Source organism: Heterocephalus glaber, unplaced genomic scaffold (genome assembly GCF_053883595.1).
Source record: "Heterocephalus glaber isolate CG9 unplaced genomic scaffold, H.glaber_assembly_v1.0 deba00001465, whole genome shotgun sequence".
NCBI classification, from domain to species: Eukaryota; Metazoa; Chordata; class Mammalia; order Rodentia; family Bathyergidae; genus Heterocephalus; species Heterocephalus glaber.
In genome coordinates this window covers 685,659-709,214 of record NW_028258312.1, presented here as the reverse complement: position 1 = coordinate 709,214, position 23,556 = coordinate 685,659, and the positions used below count along the sequence as shown (strand labels likewise).

The 23,556-nt window shown below is 42.3% G+C and overlaps 1 protein-coding gene across 4 annotated transcripts in view; it reads right to left on the bottom strand.

The window, feature by feature from the left end:
• Nrg2 (neuregulin 2) overlaps positions 1-22,455 on the bottom strand; it is a 190,711-nt gene extending 168,256 nt beyond the window's left edge. For 2 of the 4 annotated variants that reach the window (XM_004841855.4, XM_004841856.4), the window contains exon 1: positions 21,160-22,452. In XM_004841855.4, coding sequence (XP_004841912.2) covers positions 21,160-21,844 — 685 coding nt within the window. In that variant the 5' untranslated portion in view covers positions 21,845-22,452. Of the gene's footprint in view, positions 1-21,159 lie in introns of all 4 variants that reach the window. The other 2 variants (XM_087180791.1, XM_004841854.4) reach the window with 2 other exon arrangements.
• Positions 22,456-23,556: the final 1,101 nt, after the last annotated feature.

The window sequence follows — 23,556 nt, the reverse complement described above, 5'->3', positions numbered from 1 at the left end:
CAATGGAATCTGCCCCTTTTCCTCGAATTCAGTGCATGGGGCCAATAAGCCCCCTCCTCCCACAGTCTTGCGTCTTCCCTGGAGGAACCCAGAGCTGGGCAAGGGCGGAGAGAAGAGATATGCTGCCCTCACTGTACAAGAGAGCTGCCCAATGCCAGAGGTTAATTTCTGTTTTCATGGCATCTGGTCCAGAGGGCTAGGGACAGAGTAAAGTAATTTCATCATTGAACCAGCTGTCCTAATTTAGGAGGGACACTGCCCATTTTTGATCAACTATTCATCATGTCCCCATTCTCCCTCCTTTGTGGATTTCGAAGGCAGGAGAAGGTCAGGCCCCCATTTTCCTAAATTGCCCCAACCCATCCCATGCAATAATCATAATCACAGACTCATGGAGGCAGCTTCGGTTTGATATTCAGAATAAAATACAGGGGAAGTCTAGCTTCAGGATTCCATACATATAGTGTCTCTCTCAGCCTAGAATTTTGCTAAAATTTTCAAAGGAAAACTATAAACCCATGCAGGTTCTATTTTGATGCCATGCCCCTTTCCTAATTGGCTATAAACTCTCTCTACCAGTCTTCAAGACAGAAGAAGAAACCACAATTTTCTGAAAATAAAGCCCCAAATATGAGTTCAATTTGTACCAGGTCATACAGAAAGCAGTGACTGAGACTGAATCTGGGGAGGCAGATTTCCAGGAGGGATTCTCATCATTTAAGAACAAAACAAACAAGGCCAGGGATTTAGCTTAGTGGCACCGCGCCTGCTTGCAAGCACAAGGTCCAGAGTTTGATCCCCAGTACAAAAGAAAAAAAAAAACAACTCACAGGGCTGGATTAGTGTCCTCTTCCTCACCCAAGGATAAGCCTAACTCTCCTGGTAGCCTGTAATGTCTGACCACCCAATTCAGACTGCAAATCAATCATCCACTTGCTATCAGTCACCCTGTCCACACATCCCCCACTCCTGTTTAGCAAAGCAGGAAGTTCTGAGAATCAAGAGGACCTTGGGTAAATCACTTGTGCTGAATAACCCTTCACTCAGCTTATCAATTTGTTTTTATTTTGGTTTTCTTTTTTTCTTTTTTTTGGTCTTGCTGTGTTATCCAGGCTGGCCTTAAACTCCTGGCCTCAAGTGATTCTTCACTAGCTGTGACAACGTGTATGCACCACTGATTCGGAATAGCCGTATAGGTACATATAGGTATCCAACAGGCACATGTAGGTAGCCTACAGAGGGACACAGGAAAAGAAATCAGTTCTTTGCTCATTACCGCCTCAACTCGTACTTATTGAGCTTCTATTGTAGGCCATTACCATGAAGGTGATGGGGAAACAGTGGTATACAAAACCACCAAGTTCTCCTATCTCTGAGTAGAATCTTCAAGATGCTTTTCACAGATTCTAATAAAACTGGCTTTAACATATATATCAGGGATTTGATGTTTATAAATATAAATAGCAGAAACAATGATAGTAAAGACTTCAAACCAGGTACAGTGGCACTCCAGAGGCTGAGGCAGGAGGATCCCCGAGAGTTTGAGACCAACATGGGTTACACAGTGAGTTCAAGGCCAGCCTGAACTACATAGTGAGACTTTGTCTCAAAAAAACAAACAAAAAAATCCAACACAGCACTTTGTAACCACCCCCAACTTTCATCTATAGTGGCTGCCTCAACTGGCTTCATATACCTACCAACATATTACAGCTCAGTCTCCTTCCATGAGACAGAGGCTTATTAGTGGCCAGTTTTAATTCTAAGTAAAGTACTACAGTTACTCTCTTCAAATCACCAAGCAGTTGTCAGCCATCTAACTTGAGCAAGGCACAAAAAGATAAATAAGATATATCCTCTGGCACGGCTCCCTCTTGCACTGAAGACACCCACAGTGTGGGAGACACACTGTTCTCCTCCCCCAGGCTTAGAGAGAAGCTCTGAACTGCTACGGAGACAAATAGGCCACAGTTCATTCTGACAGATCAGAAAAAGCTGTGAGGAGAAGTGAGCTCTAGATGAGCCTGGAAGGATGAGGAGGCTGGAAATTGAGTAGGAAAGGAGAAGCATGCCAAGAAAAGGACACAGAATGAGCAAAAGCACAAAGAAGAAAAATGTACAATTTGTTTGGAATTTTCAAGCAGTATGATTTGGCTATAATAGAAAGCATGCATAGAAGAGCAGGCTAAAGGCTTACAGGCAGACAGGGGCCAAATTGTGGGAAGCCTTAAATGTCCTGTAAAGAGTTTCACTCTATTCCACTGACAGTGGGCAGCTATTGCAGATTTGTGGTGGGATGGAAGAGAACAGAGTCTCTAAAGGTAAGGGATTCTATGTGTGGTACTATGGTAGTCTAGGTGAGATACAGTACCCAACTAGGGCACTTTGAATGAAAAGAACTAGACTGAAGACATTTTGTGGTAGTAAAAACTGTCATGATTTGTCAATTTACTGTGTACAGGGGATATGGTGACAAAAGAGCCAGAGATGATTCTGACATGTGTAGTGGCTTGGGAAATTAAATAGATGGGAGGGGCTGGGGATTTAGCTCAGTAGTTCTGCTGCCTGCCTCGCAAGTGCAAGGTCTCCAGTATCAAATAAATAAATAAATAAATAAATAAATAAATAAATAGATAGACAGATGGGAATGTCCTAAACATAATAGGATATGGTAAGGAAGACACTGAGCTCAGTTTAAGATATTTTGACTTATAAGATATTTTGACTTGAAAGATCAAATACAGTGTCACAAAGAATCTTGAGACCATAAGAGACCATCCATAGACCTTAAGGATGTAAAGATTCTTACAGATCCTTCTACTAATCTTAAGTGTATCATCCAAAAGCAGCCTCACAGGGCACTCAATGTAGGCAAGAGTTTATCTCGAAAAGATTTGTGGGTGTGACTTTTGTCTGGTGTAGTATATGCCAAGAAGCTTCACTGAAAAACCACACATTTTAAGAAAGAATTGTATTGGCTGGGGATTTAGCTCAGTGCTTCTGCTGCCTGCCTCACAAGCGCAAAGTCCTAAGTTTGATCCCTGGTACCAAAAAAAAGAAAAAGAAAAAAAAGAAATAATTGTACTAGTAGGAACACCACCAGCTTAGACTGAAAGATACATCTATGAGATGAAGCAGGTTGCAGAAGCTACTTAGCTGCAAATACAGTCTACATTTTATAGAAAAGGAAGACTAATTCAGAGGGCAGAACCAGGATCGTAGACAGAACCAAGAACAGTAGAGAATCATTCACAGCCAGTAACCCTACTCATATACTCAGTTAGATGTCATGTCTTCTAGGGACTGGTGACTAATTCCCTGGCCTCACTTCTCAATGGTAACATCCACCCCAGAGAGAAGACTAAAGAGACTTGACTAGTATAGATGATGTGGGATTCTAGATTAGATTTTGGACCAGAGCCATTAGTAAGACAATTGGCAAAATCTGAATAACATCTTATAGATTAATTAATACTATTAACTTCTTGGTTTTGATAATTTTATACACTATAATTTGGGGAAGCTGGGAAAATTGTATTTGGGAACATTGTACTATTTTTGCAACTTCCTTGTAGGTATGAAATTATTTCAAATTTTAAAATAAAAAACCTGCCAGGCACAGTAATACACACCTGTAATCCCAACACTTGGAAGGCACAGGCAGGAGGATCACCACAAATTTGAGGCCAGGTTGGGCTACATAGTGAGTTCAAGACCAGCCTGAACTACATAACAAGACCTTGTCTCAAAAAGAAAATCATTTAGGGACAGGGATTTAGCTCAGTGGTGCTGCTGCTGCCTGCCTTAAAAGCTCAAGGTCCTGAGTTCCATCCCTGGTACCAAAAAAAATAAAAATAAAAAAATAAAAATAAAAATATAATAATTTTAAAATGTAACCATTACCATTAAAAAAAGAAAATAGGCCCCCAGCACAGAGGAGGTGAACCTTCCAGGCCCTGTATTACCGCCCTCAGCAGTGAGGAGGTGAGCCGCGTGGGTGCCAGCAGCACACAACCCCCCCACCTTGAAATGAGAAGATGCTTAAACAAGTCTCAAAACCAGACTCCCAGATCACCGAAAGCAACCCCAAAGGGAAACAAGATGGAACAATCTGATACTCAACCACCTGGACTCCCTGAACTGGCAAGAAAAGAGGATCTGGAAAAAATGAAATCAGAAATAATTTCTCAGATAACAGCAGAGATTGTGCCCATAGTGCAAGACATGATTAATAAATCTAGAGAGGACACAGATAAAAAAAATAGATGAGCTCCGCTGCCTACCTTGCAAGCTCAAGGTCCCGAGTTCAATCCCCAGTACCAAAAAATAAAAATAAAAAAATAGAGGAGCTGAGGAACATGATGGAATCCCAACATAGGAAACAAATGGAATCCATAAAACAGATGCAAAGAGATTTCCAAGAGATTAAAAACTCCATTGAAAGTTTACGCAGCAGAATGAGCCAATGTGAGGATAGAATTTCAGATAGAGAAGATAAAATTGCAATTAGTAACCAGGGAAAGAAAAATTTCTTTAAAATTGTAAGGGACAATGAGAAATCAATCCAGCAGTGGCTAGACGATACAAAGAAGAATAACATATGACTGATTGGAGTCAATGAAGAAACAGGAGAGAGTGCAGATGACATAAAAAACTGTTCACAGAAGTGATGGCAGAAAACTTCCCAAGTAGGAGAAAAGAACTTGACATACAGATAAGTGAGGCATATAGGACTCCAACTAGCCTTGATCAAAAAAAAAAAAATCTACACACAGACATATAATAGTTAAGATTCCAGAAACCCAACAAAAGAAGAAAATTCTACAAGGAGTTAGAGAAAAGAAACAAATCACATACAAAGGAAAGCCCATCAGAATCACAGCAGACTTCTCAATGCAAACCCTCAAGACAAGAAGAGCTTGGAGTGACCTATTTCAAGCCCTAAAGGAAAACAGCCTCCAACCCAGATTGATGTACCCTGCAAAACTATCTTTCAAAATTGATGGAGAAATAAGATACTTTCAAGACAAAGAACACCTGAGGAACTCTTAAAGACACTGGTGTAGGAAAAGATTTTATGAACAAAACCTCAATTGCCCATGAACTAGCACAAACAATCAACAAGTGGGATCTCTTCTTATTAAAAGGCTTCTGCACAGCAAGAGAAACCACCAATGATGTGAAGAGACAACCCATAATGTGGGAAAAAATTTTCACCTGCTGTTCCTCAGACAAAAGTCTACTATCTAGAAACTATAAAGAACTTAAAAATAATCAGACCTCCCAAATTTAAAGACCCAATCCAAAAATGGGCATCTGAAATGAACAGACATTTCTCAGATGAAGAAGTAGAAACAGCAAATAAGCATATGAAAAAATGTTCAATATCACTGGTCATTCGAGAGATGCAAATGAAAACAATGCTGGGATTCCACCTCACCCCAGAAAGAATGGCTGCTATCGTGAAATCAATCAATAAATGCTGGCAGGGCTGTGGGGAAAGAGGAACACTGCTCCACTGCTGGTGAGAGTGTAGCCTGGTGCAACCACTGTGGAAATCAGTATGGAGATATCTCAAAGAACTAGGACTGTAAGTCCCATTTGACTCAGCTATTCCGCTGCTGGGTATCTTCCCCAAAGAATTAAAAGAATCATACTACAGTGATATATGTGCACCCATGTTCATAGCAGCACAGTTTGTACTAGCTAAAACTTGGAAACAGCTCAAATGCCCATCAACTGGAGACTGGATAAAGAAAATGTGGGTTTTTAAAAATAAAATGGAGTAGTACTCAGCCATAACAATGAGAAATTAGAAACATTTATAGCTAAATGGATACACACTGAGACAATACTCTTTTTTTTTTTGTTCTGGGTATCAAACTCTGGACCTTCCCCTTGCAAGGCAGGCGGCAGAACCACTGAGCTAAATCCCTGGCCCCTGAGACAATACTCTTAAGTGAAATAAATAGGACACATATGTGTGAATACTGAATAGTTTCTCCAGTGTGAGAAACTGAAAGTGTAAATAAGGACTAAAAGGTATAATAGATAATGTGAAATAGGAAGAAAAGGGGCAAAGGGGAAATGGAAGTGGAGAGGTAGGGGAAAGGAAAGACAGGAATGGAATTAATATGAGAAAATGAAAAAATGGAAACAAAGTCTTTGTAAATAGGGAGGGATGGAGGGGTTGAAGGGAGGGCAGGAGAATGGGGAAAAAATAAGAACCAAGAGAAGTTATGTAAAGGTGCAAATTTCCAAGGATAAATGTCATTATATTGTATACCTAAAATGTACCAATAAAATTAATTTTAAAAACTTAAAAATGTAACCATTACCATTAAAAAAAAAGAGTCATCCATAGCAGTTATCCTACATCTATCTCAGCACTGTTTTCAGGGTGAAGGGTAGATAACTTCTCTCTTTAGTCTCAGTCTTTAGAACAAGAGGAACAGCGCTGAACTTGCTGTACTCAAGGAACCACACTGGTGGAGCCCCATCTACAGCTACACCTTATATACACAATGGGACCTGACCTCTGGGCCTGAGCCCGAGGCCATAATAAATGAGACCTTTTTTTGGAGGGGGGGAAGCTCCAAGATGGGGATGAGTGTATTTTTCATGCATGAAGAATATATGTGATTTGGACCTGAGAGCAGATTGTAATGTCCACAAAGTTTTTGACACTCCTTCCATCCAGAAGCAGAGTATGTATCTTCTCTTGAATCTGGGCAGGATTTAATATTTTTGTTCTAACAAACTCAATATTGTAAAGGGATGCTGTGTGACTGACTTCTGAGGATAGAAGTCAGTATAGCTTTTGCCTGGCCCTTTCTGGGGATGCTCACTCTTGCAGTGAGGAAACCCAGGTAAGGGCCCTGGCCCTGAGCCCCAGCTAAACTCCCAGATAAAAGCCAGCCAACAGCACCCACTAAATATGTCAGAGAAGAAACTTTGGAATGGCCCAGTCTCATCCCCTGACTGTCCAACTACCATCTGACTCAAACTATCTGAATGGTACTAAAACTGTTAGCTGAGCCCCTCAAGTCCCAGAATTGTGGGAAACTGTAAGAAATAACCAGTGATGGCTTACACCATTATGTTTTGAGGTGTTTTTTTATGCAGCAATAGATAAATGAAACAATGTGCTACAGGCAGTTGAAAACTGGAACTCAACCAAATTAAGAGATTTTTCCTAAATTTACATAGCTAGCAAGGAAGACAGATAGGATTTGGATAACTGTTATTCTGAATCCAAAGCCACTTGCTGTCCACTAATGACTGGCCTGACAGTAGCAGTGACTGCAGCTTGCCTGCTTCAAAGGCTTTCTCCAAGCAGGTGCTGTCTTCAGCACTTCACATGAACTGAGTTACTACTCACCATGTCTTATCATATGCTAGGAAGTAGGCATTACTGGGCTGGAGATTTAGCTCAGTGGTGCTGTGTCTGCCTCGCAAGCACAAGGTCCTGAGTTCGATCCCCAGTACCAAAAAAAAAGAAGAAGAAGAAGTAGGCATTATTAATTCCATTTTGCAGTTTTACACAAAGAAGTTGATTAACCTGCCCAAGTTGATATGGCTGGTAAGTCACAGTGAAAGATTCGCTCAAGTAAAAGGCCAGCTCCAGAGCATGTAGCGTTACTCATTCTGGTGGATATAGGTGAGAAGAGAACCAAGAACAGCCCCTTGGGACTGTATCCTTTACAAGGTGGCCAAAGGAAGAAGAGCCTTTGGTGGAATGATCTGAAAGGGGAGGGGAAGAAAGCATGTGAGGTGCACAGCAGAAAACTCAAATACTGCATCTATGACAGCAATGGAGGAACTCATGGCAGGATCTACAAACTAGCTTCTCCTTAAGGGTGACCATGTCAACAGCAAGCCAGCCATGAGGCTCTCCCCCATCACAAGTCTTAGTAGCAAACTCTTCCAAAGAGAGTAATCTTTGTAACACAGCATGGAGAGTAACATCAATGAGATTACCCTCTGAGTCCTGTGGACCGAGCAACACTATTGCCCTTTTCTGTTCTTCTTACAATGACAAAATTCACTTCTACTCTGGAATGATTAGGCTCTTTTTTCTTTTAGACATATACACTAAAGTTTTTGGTGATCCCTTCACAGAAGTAATATAAGATCAACAACTTTAACTTTTACTTCTTTCTGTACAAGTCAGAAAGACTTGTGTTGTGACACCACCCAGAGTAGCGCAAAGCCCACACTGTGTGGTGACAAAGGTAGACTCGGGATAAAGGTGGTCGAGGTGCCAGCAGTACTCCTAACCGGTCCCGGCTCCTACTGCCCTTGCAGTTACCCGAGCTGATGCCACCTATGGTGGAAGTCCACTCGGGTAATTTACATAGTGAGAAGCAAAGATGGCACCCGTGTACCTCCTCCAACTTACAGATTCGATTCTTTCACAGCAGCAAAGGTTTCTCTCATAGGAGGCAATGTCTTGCTCTGCCCAGAGGGTGACACCACCCACTTCCACATCTTAGGGATTTCTCAGAATTATCGTGAACCGAAATCAACCAACAACAAATGCTGGCGGGGCTGTGGGGAAAAAGGAACCCTACTCCACTCCTGTTGGGAGTGTAGACTGGTGCTACTACTGTGGAAATCAGTATGGAGATACCTCAAAGAACTAGGACTGGAAGTCTCATTTGACTCAGCTATTCCCCTGCTGGGTATCTTCCCCAAAGAATTAAAAGAATCATACTACAGTGATATATGCGCACCCATGTTCATAGCAGCACAGTTTGTAATAGCTAAAACTTGGAAACAGCCCAAATGCCCATCAACTGGAGACTGGATAAAGAAAATGTGGGTTTTTAAAAATAAAATGGAGTACTACTCAGCCATCAAAAACAAGAAATTAGAGACATTTATTGCTAAATGGATGCACATTGAGGCGATACTCTTAAGTGAAATAAACAGGACGCACATGTGTAAATACCGAATAGGTTCTCTAGTGTGAGAAACTGAAAGTGTAAATAAGGACTAAAAGGTATAATAGATAATGTGAAATAGGAAGAAAAGGGGCAAAGGGGAGGGGGGAGTGGGAGGGGTAGGGGAAAGGAAAGAAGGGAATGGAATTAATATGAGAAAATGAAAAAACGGAAACAAAGTCTTTGTAAATAGGGAGGGTTGGAGGGGTTGAAGGGAGGGCAGGGGAAGGGGGAAAAAATAAGAACCAAGAGAGTATGTAAAGGTGCATATCTCCACTGATGAATGTCATTATATTGTACACCTAAAATGTACCAATAAAAGGATATACAAAAAAAAAAAATTATCGTGAACCACCCTGTGCTGAGCCCTGGGGGTACCATTGGGAAGGGATCCCTGTTGGCACTTGGCAAGACAACTTAAATGCTAAATGTCACTAGGCTTCTTGGAGAAGGCAGTCCCTTTGAAATGACATCTGGAAGTATGAGAGAGGTCTTCTTGGAAAAACTTCACATTTTGTCCAAAAGCACCCAACCTGTGAGAATTGTAGCTGGACCTGTTAGATGTAGTTTTGCTCTTAACCTACACTAGCCTTGATCTCACTTTCCCCACTGGATCTATCAGATCTAAAGTCCAAGAAAGGGTTGAGAATTCTTACTAGAAATTTCTGGAGATTTGTCTGACTCTTGGAAATGGGGGCCGAGGAGTGGCTGTTGCATTTCTGACAAGCATGAGTAAGTCAGCAGGCCTGAGCAGGAAGATGTGAAGTGAGGTAGGGAGAGGAAGGAGAGGTGGAGCCTCAGGTAAGAAAGTCTCAGAAGCAAAACCCATGAAAAGAAACTATGAAAAAGAAACCAACTAATAGTAAACAGTCTGGCAGGGAAGCCTACTGTTCTTCAAAAGAAATTTCATTTATGAGCCTTGGTTCACTCTGTGACAAAAGGATCATGTCATGGTCTGAGACTCCTCTCTTTCCTTTCTAAAAAATTCTTCTCTTCATTATTTTTTCCCTGAAATCAAATCAACCAACAACAATGCAGGGAAAGTTGCAGTGGTTGCAGCCCTGCTGTGTTCTTTCACCCAGAGACAGATTCAGACAGAGATCTACCTAATCTGTTCCATCCTAACGGTAAATAAATCCTCCTCTCTAAAGCCATACAAAGCTACCCAGTTATCAATTGGGCAGTGCTTGTGAAATGCATTAGAAGTCTAAGCAGGTGTGTGAGGTGCCCCTCATTGAGATTATACCTGTGGCCATAGGCACCACTGGAAGGGACTCTGACTCCAGAAGACTGGGTGCCAGGGTCTCCAACAATGTCATGACCAGGGGTTCTCAGGAAGACAGTTCCATCTGGAGAAGCCTGTACCCTAACTTCTCCACCCAGTACTTCAACCAGACAAGGAGAAAATGCCTCATTCAAGGAAAGAGTGAAAGAATGAATATGTCAAAGGATAGCTATTAGGAAGAAATATTGGGTTCTCACCATCTTCCCTTTCAGAGAAAACAATGATCTAAGAACCTGTACTGCTTCCAGAAGCCCCTCAGCTATCTACTAGGCAAAAAGGAGCAGCCTAGTACTTTACATTTATGATTTCAGTTTACTACAGAAATGGCACGTGGTCAAGCCTCTTCTTAAGGTAGTTACTTGGAAGCATGAACAGGTTAGGTTAACAGAGTACAATTGGACACCCTAATGAAAAACCAGAATTGTTCTGGATATTTTGGATATTTTGGGGAATAGCCAAAAATCTCAGGTGGCAAGTGAAACTGGTGAATTTTGCAGAATGCTAACTAATCAAGACAGAAAGGGAACACGAACCAAAATATTGACATGTGAGGAAAACGCCCCAGAGATAATTCTGAAGCTCAAAAAAAGAGAATTACTTGCAAGAAAATAAAGAACCTATGGACTATTGAAAAAAAAAACTAACTGAAACATGATTAAAAAGCAAAATTCTGCTCTTTTTAAAATATCTGATTTTCCATAGTTATTCTAGTCCCTTGTGCTGGGGTGTCATTTGAGAGATTTTGAAAGTTGTCTAGGATAAAAGTAGTCAATAGAAAAATCAAATGGACTCATTGCTGCCTTTTTACTCAGCAGTAGCAAGCACTCAAACATTTCCTTACCCATATTTTAAATTTCTGTCACCAAAGATCTTATAATCTGGTGGAAGAAATAAGATACTGATTAAAGGACAGTCAACAATGCATAGCGGCAAATGATTAGTGTTGTATAATTGATACAGACCATAAATAGTATGACTCTAAGAATAACAAAAAATAAGTACTTTTTTTTTTGAGACAGGATCTCACTGTGCAGTTCAGGCTGGCCTTGAACTCACTATGCAGCCCAGGCAGGCCTCAAACTCACAGTGATCCTCCTGCCTCAGCCTTCCAAGTGCTAGGAGTACAGGCTTGGGCCACCACACAGGGGATTAATAGCAGAGCACCTAAGGATAGCAATACCCAACAAAGAGAGAAGGCCTCATATTAAGGAGTCTTCATCCTACAAGCACTTATGGAGAGCTAAATTTCACACTTTAATCAGGTTCCACACATTAATTAAAACTGAAATAACTCCATGATGAATGTATTTATTATGTATTGCAAACATTTAATAATAAAATAACAAACTAAAATAAAACCTCACAAACTCTAAAAAATGCCACCTCTTACAAGACCCCTTATCACTGCCTTTTTAGCCACAGGCAGCTACCAGATCCAACTCAGTACAGAAGCAAGGAAAGAGAGAATGTGAATGATTCAGTGTGAGCTCAGCCCTGAATCTGGAAACCTCCAAATCAAATCAGAGTGGGTGAGGGACCCTGCTTTCTTTGAAAATAAGGAAGTCCCATTTTCCAGGGACTTTCAGCAACTCTTCCTGACAAGTGTAAAATGTAGCTAAGACTGGCTGAAGTTAAAGTGCAGTGCTAGCAGGACTGAAAAAATTGGTTTACCCCATAACTATGTTGAAATTTTGAAAGAGGCATGGTGGAATATGGATCTTAGTCTTCTCGTTTGTGAAACAGAGGAAAATAATGCCCATTATGAACTTCTCAAGAAATTGACCAGCACATACTCTTGGGCACATTAAGATCTGGGTCCTAGTTGAGATCTGCATGGGTCCAGGATTCACACTGAGACACACATAAGCTTCCCTTAAAAAAAAATCACACACATAATCTATCATTTTCTTACCACCACCTCTATCAGCCCAACCCAGTAACTCTCAACAAGAGATAAATAGGAACATCTGAGTGAAAAATACAGTTGTTCATGAAAACTCCCCCTTTTTTCTCCCCTTGGTCTGCTTCTAGAATTTAAATTTTTTCATTTCCCTAGTCTTCCTGCTCACACTGGTCTGTATTCATAAGATTTTGTAAATAATAAATGTACGCCACTTGATGTGTTAATCATTTTACAGGCATTATCTCATTTAATACTCATGGCAATCCTGTTAAGTGTTCTTATGATCCCCATTTATAGGAAACTAAGACAATAACTTGCCCAATATCACCTATCTGGGAAATGCAAAAGATTATTTTCAAACCGAAGTCCATCTGACTGTGGACCCCAAGCTCTTACTCATTACCCTGTATTTAGCAGACTTCTTTTAAAGGAAAGGCCTTTATATGAAAAACCATTATCTGACATCATAATCAACAGTGAAAGTAAATGCTTTCCTCCAAGAATAGAGAAGAATGTCTGCTCTCCTCATACCTTTTCAACATCATTCTTGTAAGTCCTAGCTGGCTCACTAAAGCAAGAAAAAGAAATAAATGATGAACCAATTAGAAAGGAAAAAGTAAACTTTCCCCCCCATTGGCAACATACTCCTATACATAGAAAGGCTCCAAGAATCTACAAAAAATTTTTAAAAGGAAAAATTTTATTACAACTAATAAGTGAATGTATTAAAGTCACACAGTATAAAGTTAACATCTGAAAAAAAAGGGCTGGTAGAGCACTTGCCTAGCATATGTAAGGCCCTGAGTTTGATCCCTAGCACTGCAAAAACAAATAAAAAATTGTCTGATTGTATTCTGCCAGCCCTCGGTCTCTGTGGGTTCTGCATCTATCAACAGTGTACTATGTAGTAAAGCCTAGCATAGCTGTATCTGTACTGAAACAGTATGAGCTTTTTCCTTGTCATTATTCCCTAAACACTACATGACAGCTATTTATATAGCATTTACATTGTACTAGGTATCATGGGTTCACAGGAGATTTAAAGTTTACAGAAGACTATGTGTGTAAGTTACATGCAAATACTACGTTTTATTTAAGGGACTTGAGCATCCATGGATTTTGGTATCCACAATGGGTCCTGGAACCAGTCCCCTTTGGATACTAATGAACAACTACACTAGCAAGAGTAACTGGAAAATAACATGAAGTAAATAATACCTTTTATAATAGCATCCAAAAACCATGATACACTAGGGGAAAAGTTAACGAAATGTGTCCAAGACCCGTTCACCGGTAACTACCAAACATTAACAAGCTGCTTTTAACCTAAAACTTCAAATATTGCTTTCATAACTAGAAATAAACACATCAGTCTAGTATTCAAGACCAGTGAAACTACCTCTCCAGCCTCCTCACCCTTTTCTCCCTTTCCTTGCTATTTTGTCAACTACAAATATGCCTCTCTTCTCCCGAGAATGCTGCTCTCTGAGTGGGACTGATTTAATCAATCGATTCATCTCTCTCTAGCCACAAACCACTCTCACCTCATCTGCCTCTGACTGTTGGACTCTTGTTTCAAACTATATCTCCAAGAAACTTTCTCTAATCCTCTAACTGGAGGATTTCGTTCCTTTACAACTCTCCTCCTCCTCCCAAAAGCACTATGTTGGCATATCTTATAGGATTTATCATAATCTAGGCTGAAGTACTGTTATACTTTTATACTTCAAAGTTGTAAATTCATTGATGATAGGGGCTATGCCTGATGCAACTCCCCTAAAGCACCTATTTCTTTACATAAAGTACATATTCAAATATTTGTTGAAACAAAACATCTAAATGATGGAATTAAAAGAAAGCTTTTTAAACAATAGGGCCTTTGGAATACCAAATCACATCACAAGTCACAACAGAATTAGTGATGTGTGCAACATCCATTCACTGATAACTATCATGACTTTTCCATGTGCTGCACTAGGTATTTAGCCATGTGATGACCTTCCATTGATTCAATTCTGAGAAGCATTAGTTCATCTTGGTTTCTATTCATTGTGCCAATGTCAAGATCAAAATCAAATAGATCATCTCAGTCTAATGGACAAAGACAGATCCTCAGTCTTTATAAAATAAGTCAAGGAAGGAAGGGCTAGGCAAGCCAATGTCCTTAGCACAAGGCAGGGAATCTGTGAATGATAAAGAAAGCCATAAATGATTCTGTTTCCAGACAAAGAATAAAAAGTAGACCTGACCATCACACCTTGAGAGAGGTCTGTGCTGCTAGTAGATACAGAAACTCTACAGGATATCTGTGCCTCAGCTACCTTGGAAACATCTGCTAGGAGAAATGAAACATTAAATTACAACTCTCCCATCCCCAAGAAACTAGCAGCACAGGCAAGCCCTGGAGATGCTAGGCCTCTGTCCCAGAGAAGGGCCCTGGAGAGGCTATTTGGCTCTCACTGCCTATACAGAGTAGGAAGGGAATGTGACTGAAGACTGGAACACATATGGAACGTGCTCCCTGCAGCAACTAGCCTGAGAAAAAGGCTCCTTAATTTCACCTTGTTTCGTAATTATTGAAAGTACCACAGCTGATCAGCAGCAGTTGACCTCAATCAGGGTGAATCTGCCTTTTGACCCCAGATTGATAAAAGCTCCTTACATGGGTACGGCATGTCTTCTTCATGTCATCCTAATGCCTTTTAATCATCCTATGTGCTTACTTAAGTTCTTAGAGCCTTGTATGGTGCTCTAGCTCAGCAAGATTCGCCTGTGTGTGCATTGTTATTATTAAAAGAGCTTAATTTCATATAAGACAGTCATTTTTCAAACTTGTCATAATTTAGCACTTCCACGGTCAATTTATCTACTTTTCCCAGTTTTCTAAAGAGCTCCCCATGTCATCGTTTGAAATTCATAAAGTAGATTTATTTCTATGTACAAATTCCAAAAAGTAAGTGGGTAGAGAGGCTTAATTCGCTAGAAAGGACAAAAATCCTCATCCCACATCCATCCATCCAAGCTTAAAATTGGGGGTGTTAGGGGAAGGCAGGTTTCTTTTACCTTTAGTGCAAACTATATTAACAACACTTTGGGCTTTGAAAAGAATGACTCAAGAGCCAGGTGTGATTGTCACAAGTTCAAGGCCAGCCTTGGCTACATAGTGAGTTCAAGGCCAGCCTGAACTGCATAATGAGACCCTGTCTCAAAAAAAAAAAGAAAGACCAAGAACAAGTTCTTAGGCTGCAGAGGGGAAACCTCACTGATACTGATATCACCATTCCTTTCCGAAATCAATATTCAGAATTACCAAATGCCACTAAGCCAACAGGATTTAGAAAGTTAAGACTTCCTGCTGGTTAGATATTTGCACATTTACTTTTTTCTACTTATCCAAATGGCAATTCCTTGATCTTCTGAAATTTAAACACTATATTCAAATCAGTTACCTCATAAGCGTATTTCAAAGCAATTTTCAGGGGGCTAAATCCCCCTGGAATCATACATCTGTGTTTGGTCAAAATCAAGCTCTTCATTTACAACTGGGGTCTTTGGGTTCTGAATAAAAATCTAATCAGTCATGTACTGTGTAGTTTTCTCTTTCTGTTTATGAAATCTTGTGATTTCCCACATGGATGCTACTGTGAGATTACCAAGGCCGGGCCAAGGATTTAGCTCAGTGGTTTTGCTGCCCGCCTTGAAAGCGCAAGGTCCTGAGTTCAATCCCCAGTACCACACTCACACACAAAAAGTATGAACTGCTTTATGAGTGGAGCTATTGCCCTAAGTGTCAGTGAAAAACTTTTGGATCGCTCCTTTGAGCATCCCAATGAAGATACAAAATTCATTGTCAAGGAAAATATCTTAATAGCAAAATATCTGAAAAATAAGTTTCTGAAAAATAAATTGGTATTTTCATTTCTTAATCAAAGTAGGGTAATGGTTAAGTGGAAAAGAGCATCCTTTGGTTAGATAACTTGAGATTTAAAAAAAAAAAGGACTCAGATACAATAGGAACTAGATAGTCAAGACCATGGGCTACAGATTAAAAACAATATCTATTACCTGGGAAAGTTTTACCATAAAATTGGCTGAATGGCAAAATTAACATTCTTCATCTGTTAAGAAAAATAGACTACTTTGAAAAACATTTTGTTTTTTAGAGAAATACACATTTCAAGGATGAGTTATTTTACAATTGCCTTAGAGCTAGGTTCTGAGGACGGGGTAAGAGGGACACTTCACCATATTCCTATGTGCCTTCTGGATTTTGAGCCATGTAAATGTGTTATATATCCAAAAATAGAAACGCAATTTTATTTTTTAAAATAACTGTTATTAGGAAGTAAGGTGTAAATGTCCTAAATAACAGAGGATGGTAAAGAGGAAGCACATTGGCTTTGATTGGAAGCCAAGAGGAAGTTACTCACCTGGACTATTAACATACCATCCTCTCTAGATCCCAATTTGTTTGTTAATTCAAACTAATATTTTTTTCATTTTTATTTAAATTTGGAGGTGGGATGGTGGTAATCTGTTGCCTCCCACCCTACAAAAAAGTGGATCTTCTCCAACAAAAACCTTTATTCTCCACTGCTCAAATCCCATTAACACTAATCAGCGCAATGATTAAGCATGTTGTGGCTTAAGTACTCTAGTTGATAAGGACTCCTTTGGAAAAAATGTTCCCATAGCGACAGGTAAAGGCTATCATCAAACTCAGCCTTTCAGCACAGTACTTCGTGTCTCATATCAGAGTTTAGATTGTTTTGTCATGAATCTAGAGGCTTTCTTTTTGAACTTCACTTGACTTTATCCATTCAAAAGACACTTAGGAAGAGTCCTTCAATAAACCAGGCACAGTACAGAACACTGAGCAGGAAGAAGTGGGGCCCAAGGACTGAAGGAGAGCCAGGACAAAGAAGATCCCAAAGACAAGATATTGATGGGCTAGGGATTTAGCTCAGTGGTTCTGCTGCCTGCCTCAAAAATGCAAGGTCCCGAGTTCAGTTCCTGGTAACCCCCCCCCCCCAAAATAAGGTATTGTTTCTGCCCCAAAAATTGAAATCTGAAGAGAAAAGCAGCCACTCTAAGAAATAATGACATTAAGATGAAGATTCAACCCCAAATCTCTAACCAAACCTCTTCACTACCAGGACTGGTCAGTTTCTAATCTAGTTTCACTTTCCCATCTTCAAGCTGCAGCACAGCTGGGTTTCCAGCTGGCTGGGGAAGAAAAGATTCTTTAAATAAACAGCATTTTAAAAATATGCAGTTGCTTTTGCTATACTGAATTTTGTGAACTACCTTCCTCTAATATATGATTCTGGATGCCAAATTAATTTAAAACTATCCTAAATAATGCAAACACTCCATGCACCTTGTCCATGTTTAACAACAAAGTAGTGTGTACTATACACTGGAAAAGTGAAAATCAGCAAGGCCCAAAGGAAGAAAAGAATATATATATATATATATATATATATATATATATATATATATATGCTATATATTGCGTCTATTCAACAGAGAGGGCCAGGGATTTAGCTCAATGGTTCTGCTGCCTGCCTCGAAAGCACAAGGTCCCGAGTTTGATCCCTGGTACAAAAAACAACAACAACAACAACAAGAGAAACAGCTTTAAAAACATGGATATAAGAAAGCAACAAGATAGAGTGTAATTATACCAAAATATACGCAACCATCTTTTAAAATGTGGGACTATTTGCAGAATAGGATGTTTTCATAGCATGGTATGGAGTTGCTAATCCCTGTGAGGCCTTTCTAACTCTTTTTCTTCTCCTTTCCACAGAGGCAAAGAAAACACCTTCATGTATGCAATCCTCTTAGAAATGCACAGATTTTACTCAACTTTACCACCAGAGGTAGTATTTCTGGATAAATGATACACGTTAGATCTATGAAATGCCCCTCTGGCTGGGGATTTAGCTCAGTGGTTCCACTGCCTGCCTGGCAAGTGCAAGGTCCCGAGTTCAATCCCTGGTACCAAAAGAAAAAAAAAAACCCCTCTGGCAGGTATTGCTATTCCAGCAGCACTGCTCTCTACCATTTCCCACCTGAGAGTATAGTCTTCAAGTCAACATTTCACAGTTGAAATTAGCTACTCATGAGGACCTTTAGAAGGTGTCCAATATGACTCTTTCATTGATGTTACTGAGGCGTATGTCAACTTTTTTTTTGGGTACCAGGGATCTAACTCAGGTCCTTGTGCTTTCAAGGCAGGCGGCGGAACCACTGAACTAAATCCCTGGCCCCATATGTCAACTTTTAAGCCCAAAATATCCCTGCATATGCTACATTATGCCGAAGTCTTGCCCCTCACCCCTAAACACAGCTTTCTAGATGACCTTAGGAACCAAACCTCTGAATCCCAGACACACTCATAGCTGAAGCTGGCAAAACAAAGTAACAATTCAACTTCAGTTGCTCAATATAAACGGCCAGGATGTCAGTTTCCAAGTGCCAATTTCCCTATTTTGCAATGGGCAAATCTGCTCCAAGGAGAAAATGTTCTCAATGACCCTATGGCCCAGAGGGCTTTCTTTAGAATGGAAAACAGAAAATGAATTTGTTAGCTATTTCCTGCTGAGCACAAGGAAAGTGTTGTGGTTATTGTTTCCTTATTTAATATACCATTACAGTCTATGTTTTTTAAACCACATAATAGAAAATTAGAAAATAAGCTTATATTCTTCTGCCATATTATCACCAGTTCCACAAATCTCCTCTCACAAATACAACCTTTAATTTCTAATCCCCTTATGTAAAGCTCCCCAGACACTTATCTATACACTATCAATTCAAAGCAATTGTTTTGCATTCCAAAATATTTACTGCCATACAATTCTTGCTCCTCGATAATTTATGATGTGTGAGGGCCTTCCCTTTACCAGTGACTGCAGTCCTAAATTTATCTTTTTGAGAAGTGTGCTACACATGCTATTTTAATAAAATGAGATGGCCATATCCTAAAAGCAGACTGTACTTCTGATTCTCACATCATTCAGTATCTCAGCATTCAACTGTTAAGCTATCAAAATCTCATTAAAGCAAACAAGATGTAATTGACAATGCACATGTTGAGAGAAAGTAGGAGAAGAAGGATGAGGGGAGAAGCCCCTTCTTCTGTGAGATTATCTGACAATCACTCTCAGGTCCTCAGTGGCCCAGGCTCCAGATCATGTGGAGCTTGCACTTGCATATTCAGGAGCAATTCACCAAAAACCAAAACAGAAGCTGTCCTTGGACAAGGTTCAGTAAATGTTTTTACTATCTATTTCCACTGCATGGTACAGTTCCACAGCTCCCCAAGGGATCTTAAACAAAATACTTAATAGAATAAAAAATTTAAAATTCTTAACTGGCCAACTTATCACCATAAAACATTTCAGAGCATAAAATCAACATTAAAAAGCAGTCAACAATATTCCTTGGAGTAATATCAGACCCATAAACTGCTGTTATCACCAAAGTTTTTTCCCATCTTTTTAAGACACTGCCAAGATTCTTCTCATTAAAGTGATCACAGTTTAACATAGTGCCTGGATATACTCCCACAACTAAACTCCTAAAATTTGCCTTGTGGAAAAGCGGGGAAGAGAAGCTTCCAAAAGTCAAAGGCATTGATCTAGAAAGATGGGGGCAGCAAAACTTCCAATGAGCTGCTACACATATTTTGCAACTCAAGCCTGTTTACACTACCCAGATTCAGTTGGTAAACTGGTAAACATATGAACTAAGAAAAGTCTAGGACATCTACCCCAAGTCAGTGATTACATACCCCACAGTCACACCAAATGCCATAAATTTAGCCTTAGTTGGGACAAAATGAAGCCCCAGTATGAACAGGCACAAGATAAACTAACACCAAATACTCCACCGAGGGGACAATTCTCTTTAAAATATCTACCTGAGAAGTAAGCACTGAATTCAGGGACAAGAGGAAAAAGCTCTTAAGCTGACATTTCTTTGCCTTCCCACATGACATGGGAGACCTCCAGATCGACAGATTTCAGTGTTTTTTAAAAAATTAATTTTATTGGCCAGTGTTTTGTTTCTAATCACCTGCATTCCTGTGCAGCACCCACCATCATGAAGATAAGAGATGCAGTCAGTACAACCAGCCAGCAAGATGTCAGAGCTGAACTTATAGCATTCAGTAGAAGTAAGTTACTTTATTTCATCATCATCATTCTCATCCTCATCCTCATCCTCATCCTCATCCTCATCCTCATCCTCATCCTCATCATCAACCAAAGACCTAGTAAGATCCTCCAGAAACGGCTGTGAGGCATCTGCTCGCTGATCCTGCAGGTTAGGAGAAGGCTGTGCTACCCACTTAGCAAAGACAGGCAATCACGTAGTGGGAAAAAAACAAAAAACAAAAAATCCAGAGCCACATGGAGGACAGAAAACAGTAGCAGAAAAAGTCCAACTCTGCCTGCGCCAGCCGTGAGGATGAGCAGAGCAGCGAGCCTCAAGCCCGGGAGAGGAAGGAGGGGGCGAGGGCAATCATTCCCTAGGAGAACTTGTAAACGGAGGCCTTCACAGCCTGGGAGTCTGCCCAGCTGCTCCTGCAGACCCTGCCAGCCTGGGCAAGGCAGGCCCTTGGGAACAGAGCGCACAAGGCCTCTGAGGGTCACTCCTGACTCACTGAGCCTCAGGACGGCACCGCCCGGACCTCTCCGTTTTTCCTTCCGCTACTGGGCTATGATGGCAGCTTTCCAGCCCCACATGCCATACATCAGCCGCAGATCCCTGTTGGCACAGGCCGGCGCCTCCCCCGCGCCCCCCCCCCCCAGTCCCTGGCACACTTTGCGCTTGACCCTCCTCTCCAACCCCAACCCCTCACCATCCGTGCAAGCCGCCCTGCTTGGGGGCGCCCCCCCGCCCCAGCGGCGGGACGCTGCCAGGCCTGGGCACCTGCCGCACCTCCCCGCCCCACCCCCATTTTCCTCCACCTCACCCCCTCCCCCTTCCTCTGGCAGAGGGAGGGGGCGACTCACCGCAGTCAGTGCATAGGATCTTGCCCACCTCCTTCTTGAGGTTTTTGCTGTTGGTGTCGAGAGGGGCAAAGGCCGTCTTAAAGACTAAGGGCTGCTCCGTGGGCTCCAGGAAGAAGATGTAGCGCTGGTTCCTTTCTAGTGGCGCGCAGGAGCCCACGCTGATCACCTGCTCGCGCTGCAGCCCCCCGCTCCGGAGCGGCCACTTGTCCAGCACCTTCACCAGCGCCACTCGACCCGAGGCGGGTGGCTCGCGGGTGCTGTTGGAGCTGGCACCGCTGGCCGGAGCCAGCCCCTGGACCTTGCCCTCCACCACCACGGGTGCCTTGTACGCCTGGTCCTGCACAGACTTGAGGCTGGGCGAGTAGCAGGCGAGCGACACACCGAAGAGCAGCATGGAGAAGCCGGGGGCCGGGTCGCGCCTCATGCCGCCGGCGGCTGTGGCTCGCGGGCGGGCGGCGGCTCTCGGGGCTGCGGGGCTGCGGGGCTGCGGCTGCGGCTCTGGGGGCGCAGCGGGACAGGAGATGCTGTTGCTGCTCCTGATCCTGCTGCCGCTGCTGCCGCTCTCGCCGCTGCTGCTGGTCGTCTCGCTGCTGCTGCTTCTGTTGCTGCTGTCGCTGTGGCTGCTGCACGGAGCCTTCTCCAGTGGCGGCGGCGGCGGCAGCGCTGAGCAGCAAACCTGCCGCATCTGGCCAGGCCATTTGGGGGGCTCCGCCGCTCCGCCGCCGCCGCCGCCTTGGGAGGGGAAACAGAGCCCGCTGGAAAACCGGAAACAGCGTTACGTTAGCGCCTCGTATAGCCCTCCACCGGCGGCCCGGGGAGGTGGCCCAGCTCGGGCAGGGGGCAGGCAGCCAGCGGGCCGCGATGCGCAGCGCGGCGCAGCGCAGCGCTCCCTCCCCGCGCGCCTGCACTTGGAGGAGGATGCGGAGGATGGGACGCCCGCCCACTGGCTCTGTCGCGCCCCCTCTGCCCCCGGAGCAAGTGGAGCGCGGCTTCTGCAGGGGAAGCTTGGGGCTGTGCTGCTTTAGTGCTCGCCTTCAAGACTGCAGGGGCGTGAGGGAGGAATCGTGCCACCCTTTGCTCTTGGGATTCATTGGCATGACAGTGGGGGTAGTGCGTGAGGAGAGGGCGGAGAAGAGAGAGCGGCTTCTGACAGCATCTTACGAACGTGGGAGTGGGACACAGGGCGTTCCTCTGCCTTTGGCCCTTGGCGGTAGGAACCAGGGAGGTGGCCACGACCAGGATGGCGCGCCAGCCTCTCGGCCTCCTCGGCTGTCCCCTTCCCTAGGAGGACCCTAAACAAAACGGGCCCCTAGAGGAGCCACGTGCTCGGCCGTGCCACCGCCTGGTGAGTGCTGGATATTCAAGTTGAGGTGGGGGAGGATCCCAGCCTTGTCGTTTTGTAAAGGTTTAGAGCTACGAAGAGTCTTGTGGCACCCTTGAGGTCACTTGATCAGAGGTGGAGGTTGGAAAAGGATCCAGTCCTTAAAACTCCAGGCTTTCTCCAGTAGTCAGGGGTAACCAGGCTGCATGCTGTGCAACCCCATTCTCTTTTAAAAATCAACTCAAAGGGAGAAGAGAGGACACTTGAGAGCCAAAAATGGTCAGGAGACTGCTGGATAGAAATGTGTTTTTTTTTTTTTAAATAAAAATCTGATGCTTACAAGAGCCAGAAGTTTATTCCACTGGAGCCATTGTCCAATTTTTAAAAATATACAGTATATCCATAATCCATTCTTCTATCAATGGAGATCCAGGGAGTTTTTTTAAAAATTAATTTTATTGGTACATTTTAGGTATACAATATGACATTCAACAATGGAGATTTGTACCTTTACATAATATATCTTGATTCTTATTTTTTTCCCCATTGCCCTGGCCTCCTTCAACTCCTCAGGGAGTTTTTAATACCCAGTTTAATACTCAGTTATTATGCTCGAAGGAGATGGAGCTGAGAAATGCCAGTGAGGTCTTTGAGAATTTTATCCCTTACTAGGGCCTGCAGGAAACTGGCCCAAGGACGTCTGACTTAGGCTAGGACTGTTACTCTGGAAAGGAAAGAGGAAGGCAGACTTTCCTCCTAGATGTGTAAGACACAAACTCTACATATCCAAAACCAACAAAATTATTTCTCACACCTGACTCTAATTTCCCTATAATTACTAATGGCATCATTTTATACTTGGCCACCTAATCCTTTTCAGTAAGTCACTTAGTCTACTCTCTTATCGTCCCTTATCCAATCAATCACCAAGTCCTTTGGCTCTACCTTCTAAAAAATCTATAATTTATCTACTTCCTCTCCAACTCTGCTGCAAATATCTAAAATCTAAGTCCCCATCATCTGTCACCTCAACAACTGCAAAGCCTCCTGACCACACTTTTTGCCTTATCACTGAC